Raw genomic sequence first — 20,701 nt, 5'->3', positions numbered from 1 at the left:
CTGGGAAGCATGTGGATGCCTTTACAGGGTAGAGAGGTTCTCTGAGTTGAGGAGGTACAGTGGCTGTTATTGTGCTAAACCTCGCTGTGGGCCACTGTGCCAGTCTGTGCTGAGCTAAAGTACACATACTGATCTGCTTCTGTTCCAGACTTACTCGCTGTTCGACTGACTGGCTGTGACTTGGTGTGCTTTATGTTTCGCATTTGAACTGCAACAGACGGGCAAGGATGTCCTTCCGGCCTAAAACTCACTCTGTAACTCGCTCTATAAAGGATATCTTCCATCCGCCTCAACCTCAGTGTGTGTACACAAAGGGTCATAAGTTGATCCATAGGCGCCTACATGTTTCCTGACCCCAGGCAGAGCCCTGAGTTCATATCAATGTTTGGCTATGTAATTCAGCTATCACTTTCAAAATGACCTTTGAGACACCAGGCACAGTATTTTCACAGAAATATGAGCATGATCTCTTTTTATTGTTATCATCAGTTGAGATCTAGGCCTATTCTCCTGGCTATTCGGGGTGAAAGGAGACCCTTTGTGTAGGTTTCATTGCCATTGTTCAAGTGTGACTTAAATAGGCTAGGTTTCATGGTCACTAACGGTCTTAAGATATAGTGGTTGTGTTTCTCCTTGGTGATTGACAGCATTACTGGGAGGACTGTCAGCCAAAAACAATTAGATTAGGCAGGAAGCGGAAGTTAGAGGTTTTGTGATTAAGCCATCTTTACGTACAAAGATGTAGCCTACTGCTACGACATCACATATCACTTCTGTCACACTCACACAGACCAGGCTGAACACACTGCAACTGAACAGGCTCACGACTTTCAGCAGTACAGAGACACAGAAAGATGAGTGATGACACACAAAGACATGCATAGAAAGCTATTATGTCCCTGAGTCCCATGGAGTTAGTTGTGTGTTCCAAGTGAGGTCGGCCAATGATCTGTGATTCAGAGAACAAACGTATACAGACCAGTAGTTCTCTGTGTGTCTTCATCACTTCATCCCTTTTGTTACATTCTGATGAAAGAAGTACATTAAAATACAGGCCTAGCTATTGGCTACAACTGGTGGTGTTGAAAAAGACTGTTTTGTCACATGCTGATTTGTGCTCTTTTTTATTTTAAGCGTTATGATTTACCTGAAGTGTTTAGTTTAGTTCTTCTGTGCTGATCCTAAAGGGATTGAGGGGATCTTCTTCCCAAATCTCCTTAAAGCTTGAATCCTTAATGCTGAAATTGTCACGTCCATTTGTGGTATTATAACAACAAAGAAGTTACTGAAAACAACACTTTTTTTCATTGCAATCTTGATAGAAGAGCACCATAAAAAAAAAAAAAAAAAAATTGTACTTTTTTTTTTTTACCATAATGCGTGACGCTCCTCAGATCGGCAGCAAAAACAACAGTGGTGGGGCGGCGCCTACGGCAGATTCCATCTTTTAATGATGGAGTCTGGGATCTTAAGCACAACAAATTCGTAACATATTGTACAAATTGGATTCGTAACATATCATACAAAATGGATGACGTAGTACACAATTGGATGATGTGGTACACAAAAAACGAGTACCCATTTTGGCTCGTGAGCACCACTTTCAACACTACTGGCTAAAATTATACAAAGTTCTAGAGCATCACTTTAAGAGTCTGTAAATAATGATTCTCTTTCTGTGTTTACTGTAGTGGAAACTGGGCACCATCCCTCCGGTTTCTTATTGTGCACTGATTACAAGCTGTTCCGTGGAGTGTGGACACACTAGACAGCGACAGCCTGTGTGTCAGCAGCAGGTGTCTGTCTGTTTATGGCTGCTTGGTGTCTCTGTAGCTAGGTCTTGTTTAGGAACAAAGTTCAGTTCTCTGTGATTGGGGATCTAGCAAGGTGTGGCCCTGGCCTCTATATTGCAGTAGGACATATTTTAATAGGAATACCGGTATACTCTGTGCCACTTTGTTAGTGTGTGCGGGTGTGTAGGATAAACATTCTGATTTGAATCCAAGGAAATCCTTACATTGTGGTCTGGGCACTGACAAAGGAAAGGTCATCCTAAATATAGTTTGAAGCCATAGTGACATAAGTGTCCCTAAAGCAGGTCTATTCATTCAAGACTTGGGAATGACAGTTATGGAAAGATTATGCTGTAGGCCAGTTGTTTTCCAACCTTTTCAGTGGGGGCCACTTTTTTGGGGGACCCCCCCCCCCCCCCCAAGAATTAATTGCGACCCCACCCCAAATCTAATGACAACCTTAACATTTGTACATTTAGATTTTTATATCAACAAATAAACTTAAATTCATGACATGTTAATTTCTTATCCAAATTAAAAGAAATCAATACATTTTTCAAATTATCTTTCTCAATAACGATTGTATATTATCTCATTAATTTGTTTTAAATGTTGGCGACTCCACTGCAGTTCGTCGCGACCCCGACGTTGATTACCACTGCTGTAGGCTGCAGTAAGGTCACAACACAGTTGTCTCTGTAGTTTCACCATAGGTATACTTGAATGTAGCCAAAAATGCCATGTGTTTGTGATGCCATCTTTCCTGTCCATGTTACAAGATATTTGATGTCTTTTCCCAGTCCCAGACCTGGTCCCCTCTGTTAGGCCTCTGTGACTGGAGTGGTCTCTGTCTGCGCTGGGCCTGCCCGTAAGCAACTGCTCCCTCTATCTCCCTGAGTGCGTCTAGTTGACCTTCCTCTCAGCGACTCACAGGCCAGGCTAAATAATGGATGAAGTGCCTGGAAAGAGCGGTTGGTGTGAGATGTTACTTACCTTGATAAACGGAAAGGGAGGGACAGAGGGCTTGGTGACAGCCAGGAGGGCTACTGCTAGCCTAGCACTTAGCACCCAAACCATTGTCTAGTTACTAGTACTACAGCCTGACTAATTAACACCCTACAGCATCCCTTCCTGATCCATTCTCTTACACTAACCAACCACAGAGTGTGCTGTGCTGAAGTTGAGGGGGCATACGCAGGGCAGGCAGGGTGTCAATCATTAATGAAAGGCGTCCCATCTCCGGTTTCCCTGGGATAGAGGAGTGGGAGTGAAGAGTGGAGGATAAGGAGCGTACAGCTTCCAGATAACAGGCTTAGGAGGGCAGATTGTGTACATTTACTGTAACAGGGCTCTCTCTCTGTCTCTCTCTTAATATCACACTCACACACACTCTCTCCCTCTGTCAGGTAGCCTGGCGGGTAAGAGTTTTGGGCCACTAACCGAAAGGTTGCTGGATCGAATCCCCAAGCTGACAAGGTAAAAATCTGTCGTTCTGCCCCTGAGCAAGGCAGTTAACCCACTGTTCCACCCGATGACGTGGATGTTGATTATGGCAGCCCCCCCCCGCACCTCTCTGATTCAGAGGGGTTGGGTTAAATGCGGAAGACACATTTTCAGTTGAATGCATTCAGTTGTACAACTGACTAGGTATCCCCCTTTCTCTTTCTGTTTGCAGGTGTCAGGGGAGGGAGTAGAATGTTCTGTATTCTAAGAAGCACAATGGGTTCTTGAGATGCTTTGATGCCTGACTCTTCCTGGTTCCTGAAGCACCACCTGCAGTGGCCTATTAAGGGACTAGAAGTGATCCAATCCCCATGCATCCCCCACCTCTGACCAACCCCTGTCCTTACATTCTCTCATACTACTGCACTCTAAAAACAAGCTCTATGCAGTATTAGTCCAAATCTCTGTTTATATTTTATTCTCACATTGAACAATGTGACCTGGTTCCTCTTAGCTGTAACCACCTCACTTCAAGATTTGCACCACAGCTCTCAGTATGGACTCCCACCTGGGGACTTCTGTGTTGGGTCCACTTCCCAGAGAGTGTAGGCCTAACCATCAATGGTTGCATTGCTGGCACTAACGGGGGCAGAGGCGAAGTAGTGTCACTGTTTTGGTCCCCCTCCCTCCAACCCAGAGGAATACAGGAAGGAACACAGGATTTAAGGACAGATCGTGGTTCAAAGTAATCTGGATGGATCTGTTCCAGCAGTAGATGTTCCATAAAGATCTAGAGTAAGAACCAGTTGGTTCTCAGGTCTTGAATGTCCATACATAGTCTTTAAAGCATATAGACCCATGGAAGAGAGATTGATTCTCTGTTACTCACACAAAGAATACCGACTTGGACCTTTACACCTTGGAGATGTCTGCCACCTGACCTTCCAGCAGCTTTGATTATTTTTGTGTTCACTTTCAACTGATAAACCCAGAACCAGATCAGAACATTGAAACGGGAGGTGTAGGAAGTCTGAGGTGGGCGGTGGTGTGGCATGGCGGAGCACGGTGAGCTGCTCGGTGAGATGGCCACGGTTGGGCGTCTGAGTGCCACGGAGCGCCTGAAACACGCCCAGAAGCGGCGCGCCCAGCAGCTGAAGGGCTGGGCCCAAATGGACAAGGATACGGCCCGTAGCAAGGCTGGACAGAAAGTGGACAAGAACAAGGGGTGCACGCGCAGGGTGGTCTTCCCCAACAACATCACCCTGCTGGAGGCTGCAGCCCGCAATGACCTGGAGGAAGGTGAGTCAGTCAGCACACCACTATGGGCTGGTTTCCCAGACACAGATAAAGACTAGTCCTGGAATAAAAAACATGCTCAATGGAGAATCACTATTAAAAGTGTGTTTTAGACCTGGACTAAGCTTAGGCTAATCCATGTCTGGGAAACCAGCCATAGAAGTTGTCCCACTTTATAAACTGGGTGGGTCCAGCCCTGAATGCTGATTGGATGAAAGCCGTGGTATGTCAGACCGTATTCCACGGGTATGACAAAACTTGTGTTTTTACTGCTCTAATTACATTGGTAACCAGTTTATAATAGCAATAAGGCACCTCGGGTTTGTGCTATATGGCCAATATACCACGGCTAAGGTCTGTGTCCAGGCACTCTGCGTTGCGTCGTGATTAAGAACAGCCTTTAGCTGTGGTATATTGGCCATAGAGCACACCTCCTAGGGCCTTAAATAACCCTCACTGTTGTTATGGTTGCTGTTCTTCCAAGTAGCCTAGCATGAATTACACAGTACAACTTCTCTATAAACACACGGGCAATTCCACAATAACAGTGATGCTGAGGCTTTGATTTTTCACTTTAAAATGTATGTTAAACAAAAACCAATGATTGTTAATAGACTATTTGTGCTGTCGTTCTGTTACCTAACTTTGCATCGGCACTGTTCCTCAAGTAAATGTGTTTTTGTAAAATGTTCAATGGAAATAGTTAAAAGTTGTACTTGTGTACATGCATATTTTTTATGAGACGCGTCATACTTCTAAACTTATCAGACCAGGCATTTGGTTTCATTGGTGCTATTGTTTCCACACATGATTATGGCTAATTATAGCGGTCACTCGTAACTAACTTTTGCCTGCATTACAAGAGCAGAGGCTATCTGAAGTTAGGATTCGTAGCATAGCTTAGTGAGTAACGGCCACGCTGTTGTGATTGGGTTTCTCTGCAGTGAGGGAGCTGCTGAACGGTGGAGTCAGTCCAGATCTGTACAACGAGGACGGACTCACTGCCCTGCACCAGGTGCAAACTCACACACACTCAAATGTACTCTTAAACACACACACACACACACACACACACACACACACACACACACACACACACACACACATACACACACCAGGTACAGACAGTTGTGACCACCCACACCAACAGGTCAGCCTGTGTGTGCATTGTTTTGTGTTGCCAGCTCTCAGAACTGTAAGTACTGTCTGTTGTGTCTATCTGTCTGTTTTGTCTAACTAACATCACAGTTTATGTAAACACTGTAGAGCGTTTTCACATTGCTTCTAGGGCTAGACATGTAACTGCTGCTCTGGACCAAGGCTCTTGCTTACATTCCTAGACCAATGGGGAGGATAAGTTTAGTTATGCTTCCCTTCATAGCACTGCTGTGTTGTTTGGAAAGGTCTACGAACACCACCAAGAAACAACACTGCTCTCTTTATAAGTCAAAATGACACAGACCCTACATATAGACGTTAACACACACTGTAAACACATCGGTGTCACTAGAGAGCACAATGTTCTCTTTATAAGTACTAGCTATAATTATTTCTTCCCTTTGAAAAAAGTGAATGTGTTTTACTTAGTAAACGACTGGAGGCCTGGGCCTATGCAAATTCAGTTGACACTGCAGTGAACACTGCACTGATGGTAGAACACTGTAGGTGACCATGTATTCATTGGTTTGTCTGTCTGTCTGCTCCCCCTGCAGTGCTGCATTGATGACTTTGTGGAGCTGGTACAGTGTCTGTTGGACGCCGGGGCCAGTGTGAACGCCTGTGACAGTGAGCTGTGGACGCCGCTCCACGCTGCTGCCACCTGTGGACACACAGCCCTGGTGCAGCTCCTGGTGCAGTCGTGAGTCACATTTAGAAACACTTAAACGTGACACACTCTCTCACTGTACTGCTGGTCACAGAAATGTACACACAGTTACAATGTACTACTTTACTTAGACTTGGAAAAATACGTTTGAGTAACTAAGTATGAGTTTGGACACGGCCCTCTGGTTGAACTTCTCCAAAATCTATTCTTAGCCTTTCTTCATAGACACTATCGTATCATATAAACATATGGTTACAATTCCAGGACATCCTTATCATTTACCACAGTAAATGACCACTGTGTGTCAGTGAATATACTGTACTGCAGCTACATGTGATGGTGATGCATGTGCCACTGGTGTAATGAGTCCCTGTCTCCTGATGTAATGTTGTCCTTGTCTGGTGTAATGAGTCCCTGTCTCCTGATGTAACGTTCTCCTTGTCTGGTGTAATGAGTCCCTGTCTCCTGATGTAATGTTGTCCTTGTCTGGTGTAATGAGTCCCTGTCTCCTGATGTAACGTTCTCCTTGTCTGGTGTAATGAGTCCCTGTCTCCTGATGTAATGTTGTCCTTGTCTGGTGTAATGAGTCCCTGTCTCCTGATGTAACGTTCTCCTTGTCTGGTGTAATGAGTCCCTGTCTCCTGATGTAACGTTGTCCTTGTCTGGTGTAATGAGTCCCTGTCTCCTGATGTAATGTTCTCCTTGTCTGGTGTAATGAGTCCCTGTCTCCTGATGTAACGTTGTCCTTGTCTGGTGTAATGAGTCCCTGTCTCCTGATGTAACGTTGTCCTTGTCTGGTGTAATGAGTCCCTGTCTCCTGATGTAATGAGTCCCTGTCTCCTGATGTAACGTTCTCCTTGTCTGGTGTAATGAGTCCCTGTCTCCTGATGTAACGTTCTCCTTGTCTGGTGTAATGAGTCCCTGTCTCCTGATGTAACGTTCTCCTTGTCTGGTGTAATGAGTCCCTGTCTCCTGATGTAACGTTGTCCTTGTCTGGTGTAATGAGTCCCTGTCTCCTGATGTAACGTTCTCCTTGTCTGGTGTAATGAGTCCCTGTCTCCTGATGTAACGTTCTCCTTGTCTGGTGTAATGAGTCCCTGTCTCCTGATGTAACGTTCTCCTTGTCTGGTGTAATGAGTCCCTGTCTCCTGATGTAACGTTCTCCTTGTCTGGTGTAATGAGTCCCTGTCTCCTGATGTAACGTTGTCCTTGTCTGGTGTAATGAGTCCCTGTCTCCTGATGTAACGTTGTCCTTGTCTGGTGTAATGAGTCCCTGTCTCCTGATGTAACGTTGTCCTTGTCTGGTGTAATGAGTCCCTGTCTCCTGATGTAATGAGTCCCTGTCTCCTGATGTAACGTTGTCCTTGTCTGTGTCCAGTGGTGCAGAGCTGCTGGCGGTCAACGCTGATGGCAACATGCCCTATGACCTTTGTGAGGACGAGGCCACGCTGGAGCTGCTAGAGATGGTCATGGCAGAGCAGGGTCAGAACCCAACTCGACATCCTCTCCACAACCTTATCCTCTATTTGCATTCCCAACTACTCCCAATCATTCTCATGCCATGACTACAGCCTTGAGCCTTCATCCTTAGCTACCTAGCCCTTCTCTTCCCAGTTGTGATCCCCACCATGACCCTTACTAAAAATCAGTCCTAGTCAAATGGTCTTGTGTTGACTTCCTGTGCAGGTATAACCCAGGACCGTATAAACCAGTGTCGTGGGGCTAAGGAGATGGAGATGCTGACGGACCTTCGAGCGCTGGTACAGAGTGGTGCGGACCTGAACGCTCAGGATGACAACGGGGCCACACTGGTGAGACACTGTAATCTGTTTTATTTTGTTTTGTTTTTTATCTTCCCCTCTAATCAGGGACTGATTTTAGACCTGGGACAACAGGTGGGTGCAATTAATTATCAGATAAAACCAGAAGTACTCTGGACCTTGTAGGGTAGGATTTTGAATACCCCCCTGTAAACCTTAAAATACACCTGAAAACACACTTGGCTGGGAATAACTGTTCAAATACATTACTTACAAACAGCACTAAGGTTCACATTACTTACAAACAGCACTAAGGTTTGAACTTCTAGTCTCATATTATAATCCATAGATTCACCTCACCACTGGTATAAAAGGTTAACCATGTAACAATCTGTCCTCTGTCTCACTTCACATCCAGCTGCACTTAGCGGCGGCTAACGGCTACCTGTTGGTAGGGGAGCTGTTGTTGGAGCACCAGGCCAAAGTGGAGGAGAAGGACACAGACGGCTGGACACCACTCCATGCCGCCTCCTGCTGGGGACAGGTTGGTATTGCCGCACTCAGAACAGTTTAGAATGAAGCTACGTCCCCCTTTCTCAACTGTCATGCTATGGGTGGCAGGTAGCCTAGCGGTTAAGAGCATTGGGCCAGTAACCGAAAGGTCTCTAGTTTGAATCTCTGAGCTGACTAGGTGAAAAATCTGTTGATGTGCCCTTGAGCAAGGCACTTAACGTTAATTGCTCCTGTTCAGGATAAGAGCGTCCGCTAAATGACTAAAATGTAAAATATGCCATGCTATGCTAAATGGCTGTATTGCCTGACAAACCTGAACATGCTGGTGTGTCTTGTTTCCCCAGGTCCAGATGGTGGAGCTGCTGGTGGCTCATGGGGCCAGTCTCAACACAAAGTCCGTCTTGGAAGAGACGCCGCTGGGTAAGAACACAACTATCAACCCCCTCAGAGACTGTGTAGACATGAAGGGCAATGACAGAAAAGGATTGGACAGTATAGATTACCTTACTGTTGTCTTGGTAGATAATTGTTGTCCAGACACAGCATAAACGTGTTTCAGAGGGACTGAAATCCTGAATGGGATGACATGTCCTGACTCTGTTGTGTTTTCTGTCCGTGGCAGATGTGTGTGTGGACGAGGAGGTGAGAGCCAAGCTGATGGAGCTGAAGCACAAACACGACGCCATCATGAAGAGTCGGGACCGACACAAGGGCACTTTGCAGAGACGAGCATCCAGCACTGGCAGCAGAGGGTGAGGGGGGGACAAGAGAGAGGATTAGTTCAAGGATTGAGGGAGAGGATAATGGTTTTGTTTAGACACAGGTAAAACCCTCAGCTTGTAGCTGTATCTACAGTATCTCTCTCTGTCGTCCGTCTGAGCAGTAAGGTGGTGCGGCGTGTGAGCATCAATGAGCGTTCCAGCCTGTACCGTCGGGAGCACCACAAGGAGGCCATGGTGTGGCAGGAGAGAGGCCGACAAGCTGAGCCGCAGGACGACGACGAGGACAGACAGACGGACAACGAGCTCCACCAGCATGTTGCCATGGTGAGTGGTACTGTATTACTCCTGTCATAGCAACAACACCAGGACAAACTGCTACCATGTTCAGTTAACACTGAGAATAGATATGGTTCAGAGTTGATAGGTGAATGTGTCATATTAACTCTCTTGCGCTGGCTCTCTCAGGCTGCAGGTGCCATGTTGAGGGGGGAGGATGACGAGGGAGGGGAGAGGAAGTTCAATCTGGGGAACGGTGGGATGCCCCTGGCCCTGTCAGCGTCAGTCCCAGGGGAGCAGTGGAGCGGAGGCCGGATGGACCGCAGCGCCTCTTACCAGCTGAGCCCTGCCTCGGGGATTGGGGAGGCAGGGGACAGCATGACCCGGGAGAAATCCCACCAGACACTAGCGGACCTGAAACGCCAGCGGGCCGCAGCCAAGCTCAACAAGTACCCAGCCCCACCCCCCCCAGAGGAGATGCCCCCTTCTCCCGCCCTTCTGCAGGAGGTGACCCCGTCCGGAGCCGCCCAGGAGACACCCAGCACAGAGGAGGTGCCCTCCCCCGGCACTGTGTACTTCACCCCAGCCAGCGGGGACCCGCCCCTGCTCAAACTACAAGCCCCAGAGGAGGACACCTCCAACAACACTAAGGAGCCCTGCTGTGGACTCATGTAGGGACAAACACTTCCAAGCACCCACTGCCTGACTGGAAATTAAAGTGGACGATGTGTAACAATCAAAAATGATTTCAAAACAAAACGCTACGGTGACGACCGGATATACTTTTAAGGATTCATTGCAGTTGGATTTATTCTAAGTTTATTATTTGGTTCCGTTAAGCGCCTACTTCCATCAATTACATGCCATTGAATGTTTGGTCTACTCTCCATTTTGGTCAATGTAGTTATACATTCCATCTTCTTGCACAGATTTATTTGTAGCCCTCCTTCCTGAAATGTCTAAAACAAGATTTATCTAATGGAGGGAATGTAAAACATTTTCCAATATATGAGCACTTAATGTTCCTCTGTTGATAAGGGTGTGGCCAGAGCCATAGATTGACATACATGGATATTGCTCTGCATATGTCTATATGGACCGCGTATAGAGAGAGACCTTATGTGCCCACTTGGTGGCTTCTAAGAGAACTACAGATTCCAGTATTACTCCTTCAATAGCTCGGAGTACTTTCTTTTGTTTAATCCCTTTTTTCCATGATTGTTTGGGGCAGTTCAATCAAAAGAGAGAGTTTTCTCATATCAAGCATATTATATATGAACTGGCCATCTGACTTAAGTAAATAAGATTTGCTCATTTAAAGCATAAAGGGGCTAGAGAAGCATAAATGAACCAAAGCTGATTATTTTACTTTTTCAAGCTGATAATCGGACCAATGAATGATCATTTTCTACTCATGATTGACTGAGCATGATTTGAGATGTGCACTGTAAATGGATTTAAGAGAAGGATAGATTAGGATCGAGAGTGATTGTTACAAAAGGGTACATAACAATGGCATTTGTTGGTGTTATTTGTTTTTCATACACACTCACACCAGTCTGTCTGTTGACAGGGTACCGAAGTGGGAGTGTTTGTAGATGATGGTTTCTCTTTCTTGTTGGTTTGAATTTGCATCAAATTTACACACATGTAGACAAGTGCTATTTCCCTGCCCTTCTACTGATCAGCATTCAGCAGTATCTCAAAATTATTGTTTTTTGTTTGTAAATCAACCTACTGTTCCAGTGCACTAAGAACCTACATTTTCTACAGTGTGATTTGTAAAGAAGGGTTTCGTTTTCTAAATGATTGTAAGAGATTATCTAATATTAATATAAATTGTGTTTTTGTCATGGTGTTTGTCCCCCCTCAGGATAAAATGACTTCTTATAGGCATTTCTATTTAAACTATTTCTATGCTGTGAATAGGGATGTACACGGTGTACAAAACATTAGGAACACGTGCTCTTTCCATGACATGGACTGACCAGGTGAATCCAGGTAAAGGCTATGATCCATTATTGATGTCACTTGTTAAATCCACTTCAGTCAGTGTATATGAAGGGGAGGAGACTGGTAAAATAAGGATGTTTAAGCCTTGAGACATGGCTTGTGTATGTGTGCTAGTCAGAGGGTGAATGGGCAAGACAATATTTAAGTGCCTTTGAACGGGGTATGGTAGTAAGTGCCAGACGCACCGGTTAGAGTGTGTCAAGAACTGCAACGCTGCTGGGTTTCACGTTCAACAGTTTCCCTTGTGTATCAAGAATGGTCCACCACCCAAAGGACACAATTGTGGAACGCATTGGCGTCAACATGGACCAGCATTCCTGTGGAATGCTTTTGACACCCTGTAGAGTCCATGCCCTGACAAATTGAGGCTGTTCTGAGGGCAAAGGGGGGTGCACCTCAATATTACAAAGGTGTTCCTAATGTCATGTACACTCTGTGGATATGAATGACATTTCATTTTTGTGTCAACACAATTTGGCAACCCATCCCTTACAGGATTATTTCACACACAAACTACAATGATTCACAGTGATAGTTCTTCCGGTGTTCCGTACAGTGTGCACCTCATAAGGAATGAAAAATAAATCAAAACATAAATAGTAGATACGGTTATCCAATCAATAATAACCCTAGGGCAGTAAAAAATGAAATATAATACTGAAAAATGTATTATATTTTTGTGTATGGAGTAGATAGACCTCAACCATTCCTTTACAACAAACCATTTCTGCCTAGAAACCAGGATCTTCTACATTGCTGCCTTAATGAAATGAAGGGGGCATCAGAACAACTGACAGACCATCTTGGTTAGCCTTGTCAATGTGATGGTTTGTCAACAGTAAGTGCCTTCTGTAGGGTTGATTGGCTAAGTATAAATACTTTGCATTGCTTGCACAAAGTTCCACATAGACCGTGTGGAATTCTGATTGATGTGAAGTATGGGACTAAATGCCTTTGACTCTCCTAAATGTACAATTGAAATGTCTCCTTCCATAATGGAACTCAGTCCTCAATTACACATTTCCATTTGTTTGTTTTAATGTAGAACATGATTTGTACGGTTGTTGCCTGTTTAAAAAGTTTCATGTTTTCACAGATTTTTGTATAAACTTTTTGGGGGGGGGGGTGCGACATGGGCTTAGAGTACATATTTGGACATGTAATTTATTTGTATATATTGGGAGTAAGATGGACAGTCGTGCTTGCTCGCCTAATAGATACACTATATATACATAAGTATGTGAACACCTCTTCAAATTAGCGCATTCAACTATTTCAGCCACACCTGTTGCTGACAGGTGTATGAAGTTGAGCATACAGCCATGCAATCTCCATGGACAAACATTTGTAGTAGAATGGCTTTACTGAAGAGCTCAGTGACTTTCAACGTGGCACTGTCATAGGATGCCACCTTTCCAACTAGTCAGTTTGTCAAATTTCTGCCCTGCTAGAGCTGCCCCATTCAACTGTAAGTGCTGTTATTGTGAAGTGGAAACATCATTTAGAAACAACGGCTCAGCCGTACCAGAAGTGGTAGGTCACACAAGCTCACAGAATTGAACCACTGAAGTGCGTAGTGCAAACAAATCGTCTGTCCTTGGTTGCAATACTCACTACCGAGTTCCAACCTGCCTCTGGAAGCCATGTCAGCACAAGAACTGTTTGTCGGGTTCTTCATGAAATGGGTTTCCATGGCTGAGCAGCTGCATGATCACCATGTGCAATGCTAAGTGTCTGCTGGAGTGGTGTAAAGCTTACCGGCATTGGACTCTGGAGCAGTGGTGAATCTCACTTTACCATCTGGCAATCCTATGGACAAATCTGGGGTTTGGCAGATGCCAGGAGAACGCTACTTGCCCCAATGCATAGTGCCAACTGTAAAGTTTGTTGGAGGAGGAATAATGGTCTGGGGCTGTTTTTCATGGTTCGGGGTAGGTCCCTTTGTTCTAGTGAAGGCAAATCTTAAATATATATGCCGGAGTGCACAAAGCGAGGTCCATACAGAAATGGTTTGTCGAGATCGTTGTGGAAGAACTCGTCTGGCCTGCACAGAGCCCTGACCTCAACCCCATCAAACACCTTTGGGATGAATTGGAACGCCGACTGCGAGCCAGGACAAATTGCCCGACCTCACAAAGGCTGTTGTGGCTGAATGGAAGAAAATCCCCGCAGCAATCTTCCATCTCGTGGGAAGCCTTTCCAGAAGAGTGGAGGCTGTTAGAGCAGCAAAGGGGGGACCAACTCCATAATAATGCCCATGATTTTGGAATGAGATGTTCGACGAGCAGGTGTCCACATACTTTTGGTGATGTAGTGTGTGTATATGTAGCGTCCTTCATCTGCTCATAACTACTTCAAGCCAGCAGGGGGACACTGAGGGAAGAAAACCATGCTGCTCAACATTCACACCAGTTTCCTTATCTCTATTGTACATGAAAGTACCTGCACTGAGTATTTGAATGGTTGAAATATTGAAGGTTCCTGGAGTTCATTGTCTTTCCTGTCCAGCTGATGAAGATGAACCATAAAAGGGGGACCCTCTTGTTTCTGTGGGATGGGGAATGTGGAAGGACTCCATGCTGTACACACTCAGACTGATCAAGGACCTACAGTAGCTTACGTGTCAATGTATTTCTGATACCTTCATTTTGATCACCTTACAAGTCTAGAGCCTTTGTAAATATTTTACAATAAATATATGTCAAACTTGAGTGTGTGCTTTTCCTTGTATTTTATGTGCTTTCAGGTTTATAGTACATATGGATACAGTAAAAATTACCTTAAAATCATTACCCTTTAGTGGTGGAATTGTACAGTGACTTGGCACAGAAGATCTTCCATTCTTTACACCACCTAGGTGTAATTCTGACGTGAGCTCTCGTAGCTTTACACACCACACACACAGCCCAAATGCACACACACTGTACAGATTGTGTCAGTGTAAATAAGAATTTGTTCTTAACTGACTTGCCTAGTTAAATAAAGGTTAAACATTTAAAAAACATTTTTTTTACAGCCCAGTCATTTGGCAATGGCATCCTAGTGCCCAGCACATGCCTCTCAGACATCCAGGCAATACCAGTTTCTCCCCTCACCTTTGTTTATGTATTGTCTCTGTGTTGTGAAGACATGGGTGGTGTGAGGCTGCGGGGCAAAATTCTACCATATGCTGAAGGACAGATGTACCCTGTAGTGCTGACCCCTAGTAATTGACACATTGCCTGCCCTTCAGTCTACCCCTGCCTCAACTACCCTCCCCCTCTCTCTTTCAGTTTATGTGCTGACTGTGGCTTTGACAACACTTGTCCTCAAGCTTGTGTGAGAGAAACCCAGTAATGCAAACAGTAAGGGTATATGACAACCAAGGCCTTTGAGCATTATGCAAATCAGAATATTGGAGGTCTGCAGATGTGCCGTTTGGTATAAGAGGCCTTTATGGAGATTAGGAGTTGTAGTACTGATGTTTGATGACAGACTGGATGTCAAATGACCAACTGTGCACTGTGTGGTACATGAATGTCGATGGGGCTGGGGGAATCACATGGTTGAGTGCCCACCATGTGAGGAGGGATCAAATGTCTTTTCCAAGCACCCACATATGTCTCCTTGGGCTGTATGTAGTGGAGAACCTGTTGGACTGTATATTCTTAGCACTATATGTTCTCTCGCAGGTGCTTGTAAGGGCACAGATGACAGACCGGTAGGATTCCAGTTGAGGTAGTTTAATGACTCTGATTCACATAGAGCAGGAACGGCACAGCACAGTGTATGGCTTGACACTTGTGTTCTGAAAAGGGGGAAATTAAATACAATAGTAAAGGGCAGGTATAAGCTTAATACAACCCACAATTACATGAACTATAAATAATATGGCTGCGATTGGTTATCTGCTGCACAGGGCAATACAACCGAACAACATGGCTGTGACTTCACTAATGAATGATCAGAGGAGTGCAACTACACAGCAGTACTGAGCAGCACCGTCATCCTCACACAACTGCATGAACTTTAATGTTTATAGCTACATCCACAAGGCTTATTGCTAACAAAATACCCACATAATCTATGCAGTATACATCCATAAAACCACAGGGCATAAAAGACTAGACACTGGTGGACATTATACTATACAATGAAATGCTAAATGTCTGAAATTAGATGACAGAAACAGGGTTAGCAAGCTTACAGGTAAACACACTAATTAGCACAACAAAGGAGTGCGTTCCACATGAATAATTAGAAATATTAACTCACAGGAGATGGCTGGAACTTATCACTTGGCTTGTGTACTTTCTCTAGTGTTACGAGAGGTCCCGGGTTCAAATCCCAGATGAGCCCCCATTATGTTACGCACGCCTCTATGAAGAGGGAACGCAACACCCTGCTACAACTCAACTCCCCGTGAAGTGAAAGAGGTATGGACTGTAAGTGCGAGAAAGGACAACAAAAGGCAGAATTGACCGTTTACTAGGACTATTCCTTTACACGGTAATATGGGGAAAAGGGGCTGGACGGAACCAAAGCAAAGAAAGTAAATATCAAAGCGTCCCCTCTCCTATCTAACCTGCCTACCCATCTAACTTAACACCAGCTGGTGCCCTAACCAAAATACATGGGGTGGTCCACCCAGGTCTTACCTAGTGTGCCTAGACAGTGAATATACTATGGGTATATGTATGCCCACAGGCCTCTTGCCTAAGCACTCCCTAGGTGCCTTCCCCTTCCCCCCTGGGAACAAATGAAACAGGAGAACAAACAATATCTCAACCAAACTAAGAAACAAAGGACATCAAATAAGCTCTATCTGAGCAACAATCTCACACGGAACATACCAACTGCTCCCAGCAACAACTAACACAGTACATACCAATGACCAACATGCTATAACCCTCAGCCATCAACCTCCTCTCTCAGCAATGATCTATATAACAGTCAATCTCTCCTGCAATGATCTCAGCCTGCAATGATCTCAGCCTGCCTATGATCTCTCGCTTCTGAACAGAACAGTGGCTTTTATATAGCTTCAGAAGGCATTGGAAATTAGAGACAGCTGCGTCCTGACGAGGGGGCGGGGTCAGCTCTCCAATCATCAATTGGAGTCGACCAATCAGCTGCTTGGGGAGAATTCAGGAAGCCATCTCATGAAACACATACTCAAATACACAAGCTACAACACAGAAACTGGGGAACGTAACATCTAGTTACTCCCTTCTCCTCAATTAGAGGTCGCCCAGCATGCTCTGCTCCACATCACCGGTGGGCGGAGCTACAGCTCTCCTATGATGAACTAATATTTACTCTCAATAGTCTTTCATATAGCTACCCCAAATTGCGACGTCAATTTGGTTCTGAGAAAGGCTAAGGGTTCTTGAGCGGGGTTACGGCAGGAGTACTGTTGTTGTCTTCTCTGTCCGGGAGAGCTGAGAGGACTACCAACCGGGCAACAGGACAAGTAAATGTTCTGTCCTTGATCTTGACCTCGGCAGACCTCACATGACCATCTGCGCTTGAGTGACCTTTAATGACATGTCCGATTGGCCAGAGGGCTCTCAGAAGCTGTGGTCTACCAACATTACCACCATATCCCTTTTGAGGTCGTCAGGGATGGCATGCCACTTCTGGCGGGCTTGCAGGCTGGGTAGGTAGTGCCTGATGGAGCTGGACCAGAAGTGATCCGTCAGGATCTGGCAGTGTCTCCATCGATGTCTGCTGAGGAGCTCAGTCTCTGGGTACACCACTTGTGGCAGGGATCCGTCTGGCCGCCCCATCAACAGGAGCTTAGGGGTCACGGGGTCCAGGTCTGCCATAATGGAGGACACATAGCCCAAGGGCTTCGATTTCAGAATACCCTCCACTTCAATGAGGACAGTTTGTTCCCTGGTCAGAGAACAGCTCAGCCGGTGTCCCTCGGCAGGCGATGACTCTTCTAAGGGCCATCAGAAAGGAGTCGGCATCGATGTTGGTCAGGAGGTCCAAGTATTCACCCATCATATACACCCCTCGTGGTGAGACCAGTTAAGGGCCCGAAGTAGTCCATGCCCGTGGAGTGGAAGGCTGGCTTAAAGAGGCGCAGGCGTGCAGCTGGCAGGTCAGCCATCTTGGGGACAGCAGGCCTGGATTTACATCTACGGCATTCTTTGCAGGTGTGCTGGAATCGACGGATGGCTTCCCACCCGCAGAAGACCCAACGGATGTGGCGGATCTCTGCAAACACCCTCTCAGGGCCTGGATGGCACAGATGGCTGTCGTGATCTTGGATAAGGAGTCTAGTGGATGGATGACTTGGATTGAGGACGATGGGATGAACTGTAGAATGTTCTAGATCTTCGGCACAACCTAGTCTACCACCAACTCGGATGAGCTCTCTGGACTTGTCAAGCTCAGGTGACAAACTAAGTAGGCGACTGCTGGACGGGACAGGCTTACCAGCTTTCAGGAGACGGAGCTTATCTGGTAAACTCTCTCGCTAGGCTCTCTTGAAGATGACGGTGTCCGCTTTCTGGTAGTCTTCAGCAGTAGGGCCACCACCCTGTCTTGGCTGTTGAAGTTACCGAGTCAATGTGCAGGGGTACAGGTTAGTCGAGGTAATATGTGCAGTACCAGTCAAAAGTTTGGACACACCTACTTCTTTATTTTTACTATTTTCTACATTGTGAAATAATAGTGAAGACATGAAATATGACTATGAAATAGCACGTGGAATCATATAGTAAACAAAAAAATTGTTAAAGAAATCAAAATAGATTTTAGATTTTAGATTCTTCAATGCAGCCACCCTTTGCCTTGATGACAACTTTGCACACTCTTGGCATTCTCTCAACCAGCTTTACCTAGATTGCTTTTTCAACAGTCTTGAAGGAGTTCCCACATATGCTGAGCACTTGTTGGCTGCTTTTCCTACACTCTGTGATCCAACTCATCCCAAAACATCTCAATTGGGTTGAGGTCGGGTGATTGTGGAGGCCAGGTCATCTGATGCAGCACTTTATCACTCTCCTTCTTGGTTAAATAGCCCTTACAAAGTCTGGCGGTGTGTTGGGTCATTGTCCTGTTGAAAAACAAATTATAGTCCCACTCAGCTTAAACCAGATGGGATGGCGTATCGCTGCAGAATGCTGTGGTAGCCAGAACAGGGCTCCGGGCAGCCGAGCGGAAATGGAGGAAAACTCGCCTCCCTGCGGACCTGGCATCCTTTCACTCCCTCCTCTCTACATTTTCCTCTTCTGTCTCTGCTGCTAAAGCCACTTTCTACCACTCTAAATTCCAAGCATCTGCCTCTAACCCTAGGAAGCTCTTTGCCACCTTCTCCTCCCTCCTGAATCCTCCCCCCCCCCCCTCCTCCCTCTCTGCAGATGACTTCGTCAACCATTTCGAAAAGAAGGTCGACGACATCCGATCCTCGTTTGCTAAGTCAAACGACACCGCTGGTTCTGCTCACACTGCCCTACCCTGTGCTCTGACCTCTTTCTCCCCTCTCTCTCCAGATGAAATCTTGCGTCTTGTGACGGCCGGCCACCCAACAACCTGCCCGCTTGACCCTATCCCCTCCTCTCTTCTCCAGACCATTTCCGGAGACCTTCTCCCTTACCTCACCTCGCTCATCAACTCATCCTTGACCGCTGGCTACGTCCCTTCCGTCTTCAAGAGAGCGAGAGTTGCACCCCTTCTGAAAAAACCTACACTCGATCCCTCCGATGTCAACAACTACAGACCAGTATCCCTTCTTTCTTTTCTCTCCAAAACTCTTGAACGTGCCGTCCTTGGCCAGCTCTCCTGCTATCTCTCTCAGAATGACCTTCTTGATCCAAATCAGTCAGGTTTCAAGACTAGTCATTCAACTGAGACTGCTCTTCTCTGTGTCGGAGGCGCTCCGCACTGCTAAAGCTAACTCTCTCTCCTCTGCTCTCATCCTTCTAGACCTATCGGCTGCCTTTGATACTGTGAACCATCAGATCCTCCTCTCCACCCTCTCCGAGTTGGGCATCTCCGGCGCGGCCCACGCTTGGATTGCGTCCTACCTGACAGGTCGCTCCTACCAGGTGGCGTGGCGAGAATCTGTCTCCTCACCACGTGCTCTCACCACTGGTGTCCCCCAGGGCTCTGTTCTAGGCCCTCTCCTATTCTCGCTATACACCAAGTCACTTGGCTCTGTCATAACCTCACATGGTCTCTCCTATCATTGCTATGCAGACGACACACAATTAATCTTCTCCTTTCCCCCTTCTGATAACCAGGTGGCGAATCGCATCTCTGCATGTCTGGCAGACATATCAGTGTGGATGACGGATCACCACCTCAAGCTGAACCTCGGCAAGACGGAGCTGCTCTTCCTCCCGGGGAAGGACTGCCCGTTCCATGATCTCGCCATCACGGTTGACAACTCCATTGTGTCCTCCTCCCAGAGCGCTAAGAACCTTGGCGTGATCCTGGACAACACCCTGTCGTTCTCAACTAACATCAAGGCGGTGGCCCGTTCCTGTAGGTTCATGCTCTACAACATCCGCAGAGTACGACCCTGCCTCACACAGGAAGCGGCGCAGGTCCTAATCCAGGCACTTGTCATCTCCCGTCTGGATTACTGCAACTCGCTGTTGGCTGGGCTCCCTGCCTGTGCCATTAAACCCCTACAACTCATCCAGAACGCCGCAGCCCGTCTGGTGTTCAACCTTCCCAAGTTCTCTCACGTCACCCCGCTCCTCCGCTCTCTCCACTGGCTTCCAGTTGAAGCTCGCATCCGCTACAAGACCATGGTGCTTGCCTACGGAGCTGTGAGGGGAACGGCACCTCCGTACCTTCAGGCTCTGATCAGGCCCTACACCCAAACAAGGGCACTGCGTTCATCCACCTCTGGCCTGCTCGCCTCCCTACCTCTGAGGAAGTACAGTTCCCGCTCAGCCCAGTCAAAACTGTTCGCTGCTCTGGCACCCCAATGGTGGAACAAACTCCCTCACGACGCCAGGACAGCGGAGTCAATCACCACCTTCCGGAGACACCTGAAACCCCACCTCTTTAAGGAATACCTAGGATAGGATAAAGTAATCCTTCTGCCCCCCCCCCTTA

The 20,701-nt window shown here is 46.4% G+C and overlaps 1 protein-coding gene and 1 pseudogene across 2 annotated transcripts in view; both read left to right on the top strand.

Annotated features, from left to right (window-relative positions):
• LOC129859144 (protein phosphatase 1 regulatory subunit 16A-like) overlaps positions 1 to 14,352 on the top strand; it is a 23,079-nt gene extending 8,727 nt beyond the window's left edge. Inside the window, exons 2-13 of one of the 2 annotated variants that reach the window (XM_055928541.1) lie at positions 2,594 to 2,764; positions 3,200 to 3,269; positions 3,469 to 4,535; positions 5,477 to 5,547; positions 6,245 to 6,390; positions 7,736 to 7,839; positions 8,044 to 8,168; positions 8,536 to 8,661; positions 8,975 to 9,050; positions 9,253 to 9,382; positions 9,514 to 9,676; positions 9,818 to 14,352. In XM_055928541.1, the coding sequence (XP_055784516.1) occupies positions 4,289 to 4,535; positions 5,477 to 5,547; positions 6,245 to 6,390; positions 7,736 to 7,839; positions 8,044 to 8,168; positions 8,536 to 8,661; positions 8,975 to 9,050; positions 9,253 to 9,382; positions 9,514 to 9,676; positions 9,818 to 10,303 (1,674 nt within the window). In that variant the 5' untranslated portion in view covers positions 2,594 to 2,764; positions 3,200 to 3,269; positions 3,469 to 4,288 and the 3' untranslated portion in view covers positions 10,304 to 14,352. The remainder of the gene's footprint in view (positions 1 to 2,593; positions 2,765 to 3,199; positions 3,270 to 3,468; positions 4,536 to 5,476; positions 5,548 to 6,244; positions 6,391 to 7,735; positions 7,840 to 8,043; positions 8,169 to 8,535; positions 8,662 to 8,974; positions 9,051 to 9,252; positions 9,383 to 9,513; positions 9,677 to 9,817) is intronic. The other variant, XM_055928542.1, reaches the window with a different exon arrangement.
• On the top strand, positions 12,964 to 20,701 carry LOC129859145 (uncharacterized; annotated as a pseudogene).

Source organism: Salvelinus fontinalis, chromosome 7, assembly GCF_029448725.1.
Source record: "Salvelinus fontinalis isolate EN_2023a chromosome 7, ASM2944872v1, whole genome shotgun sequence".
In the NCBI taxonomy this organism is placed as follows: Eukaryota; Metazoa; Chordata; class Actinopteri; order Salmoniformes; family Salmonidae; genus Salvelinus; species Salvelinus fontinalis.
This window is presented reverse-complemented; position numbering and strand designations above follow the sequence as displayed.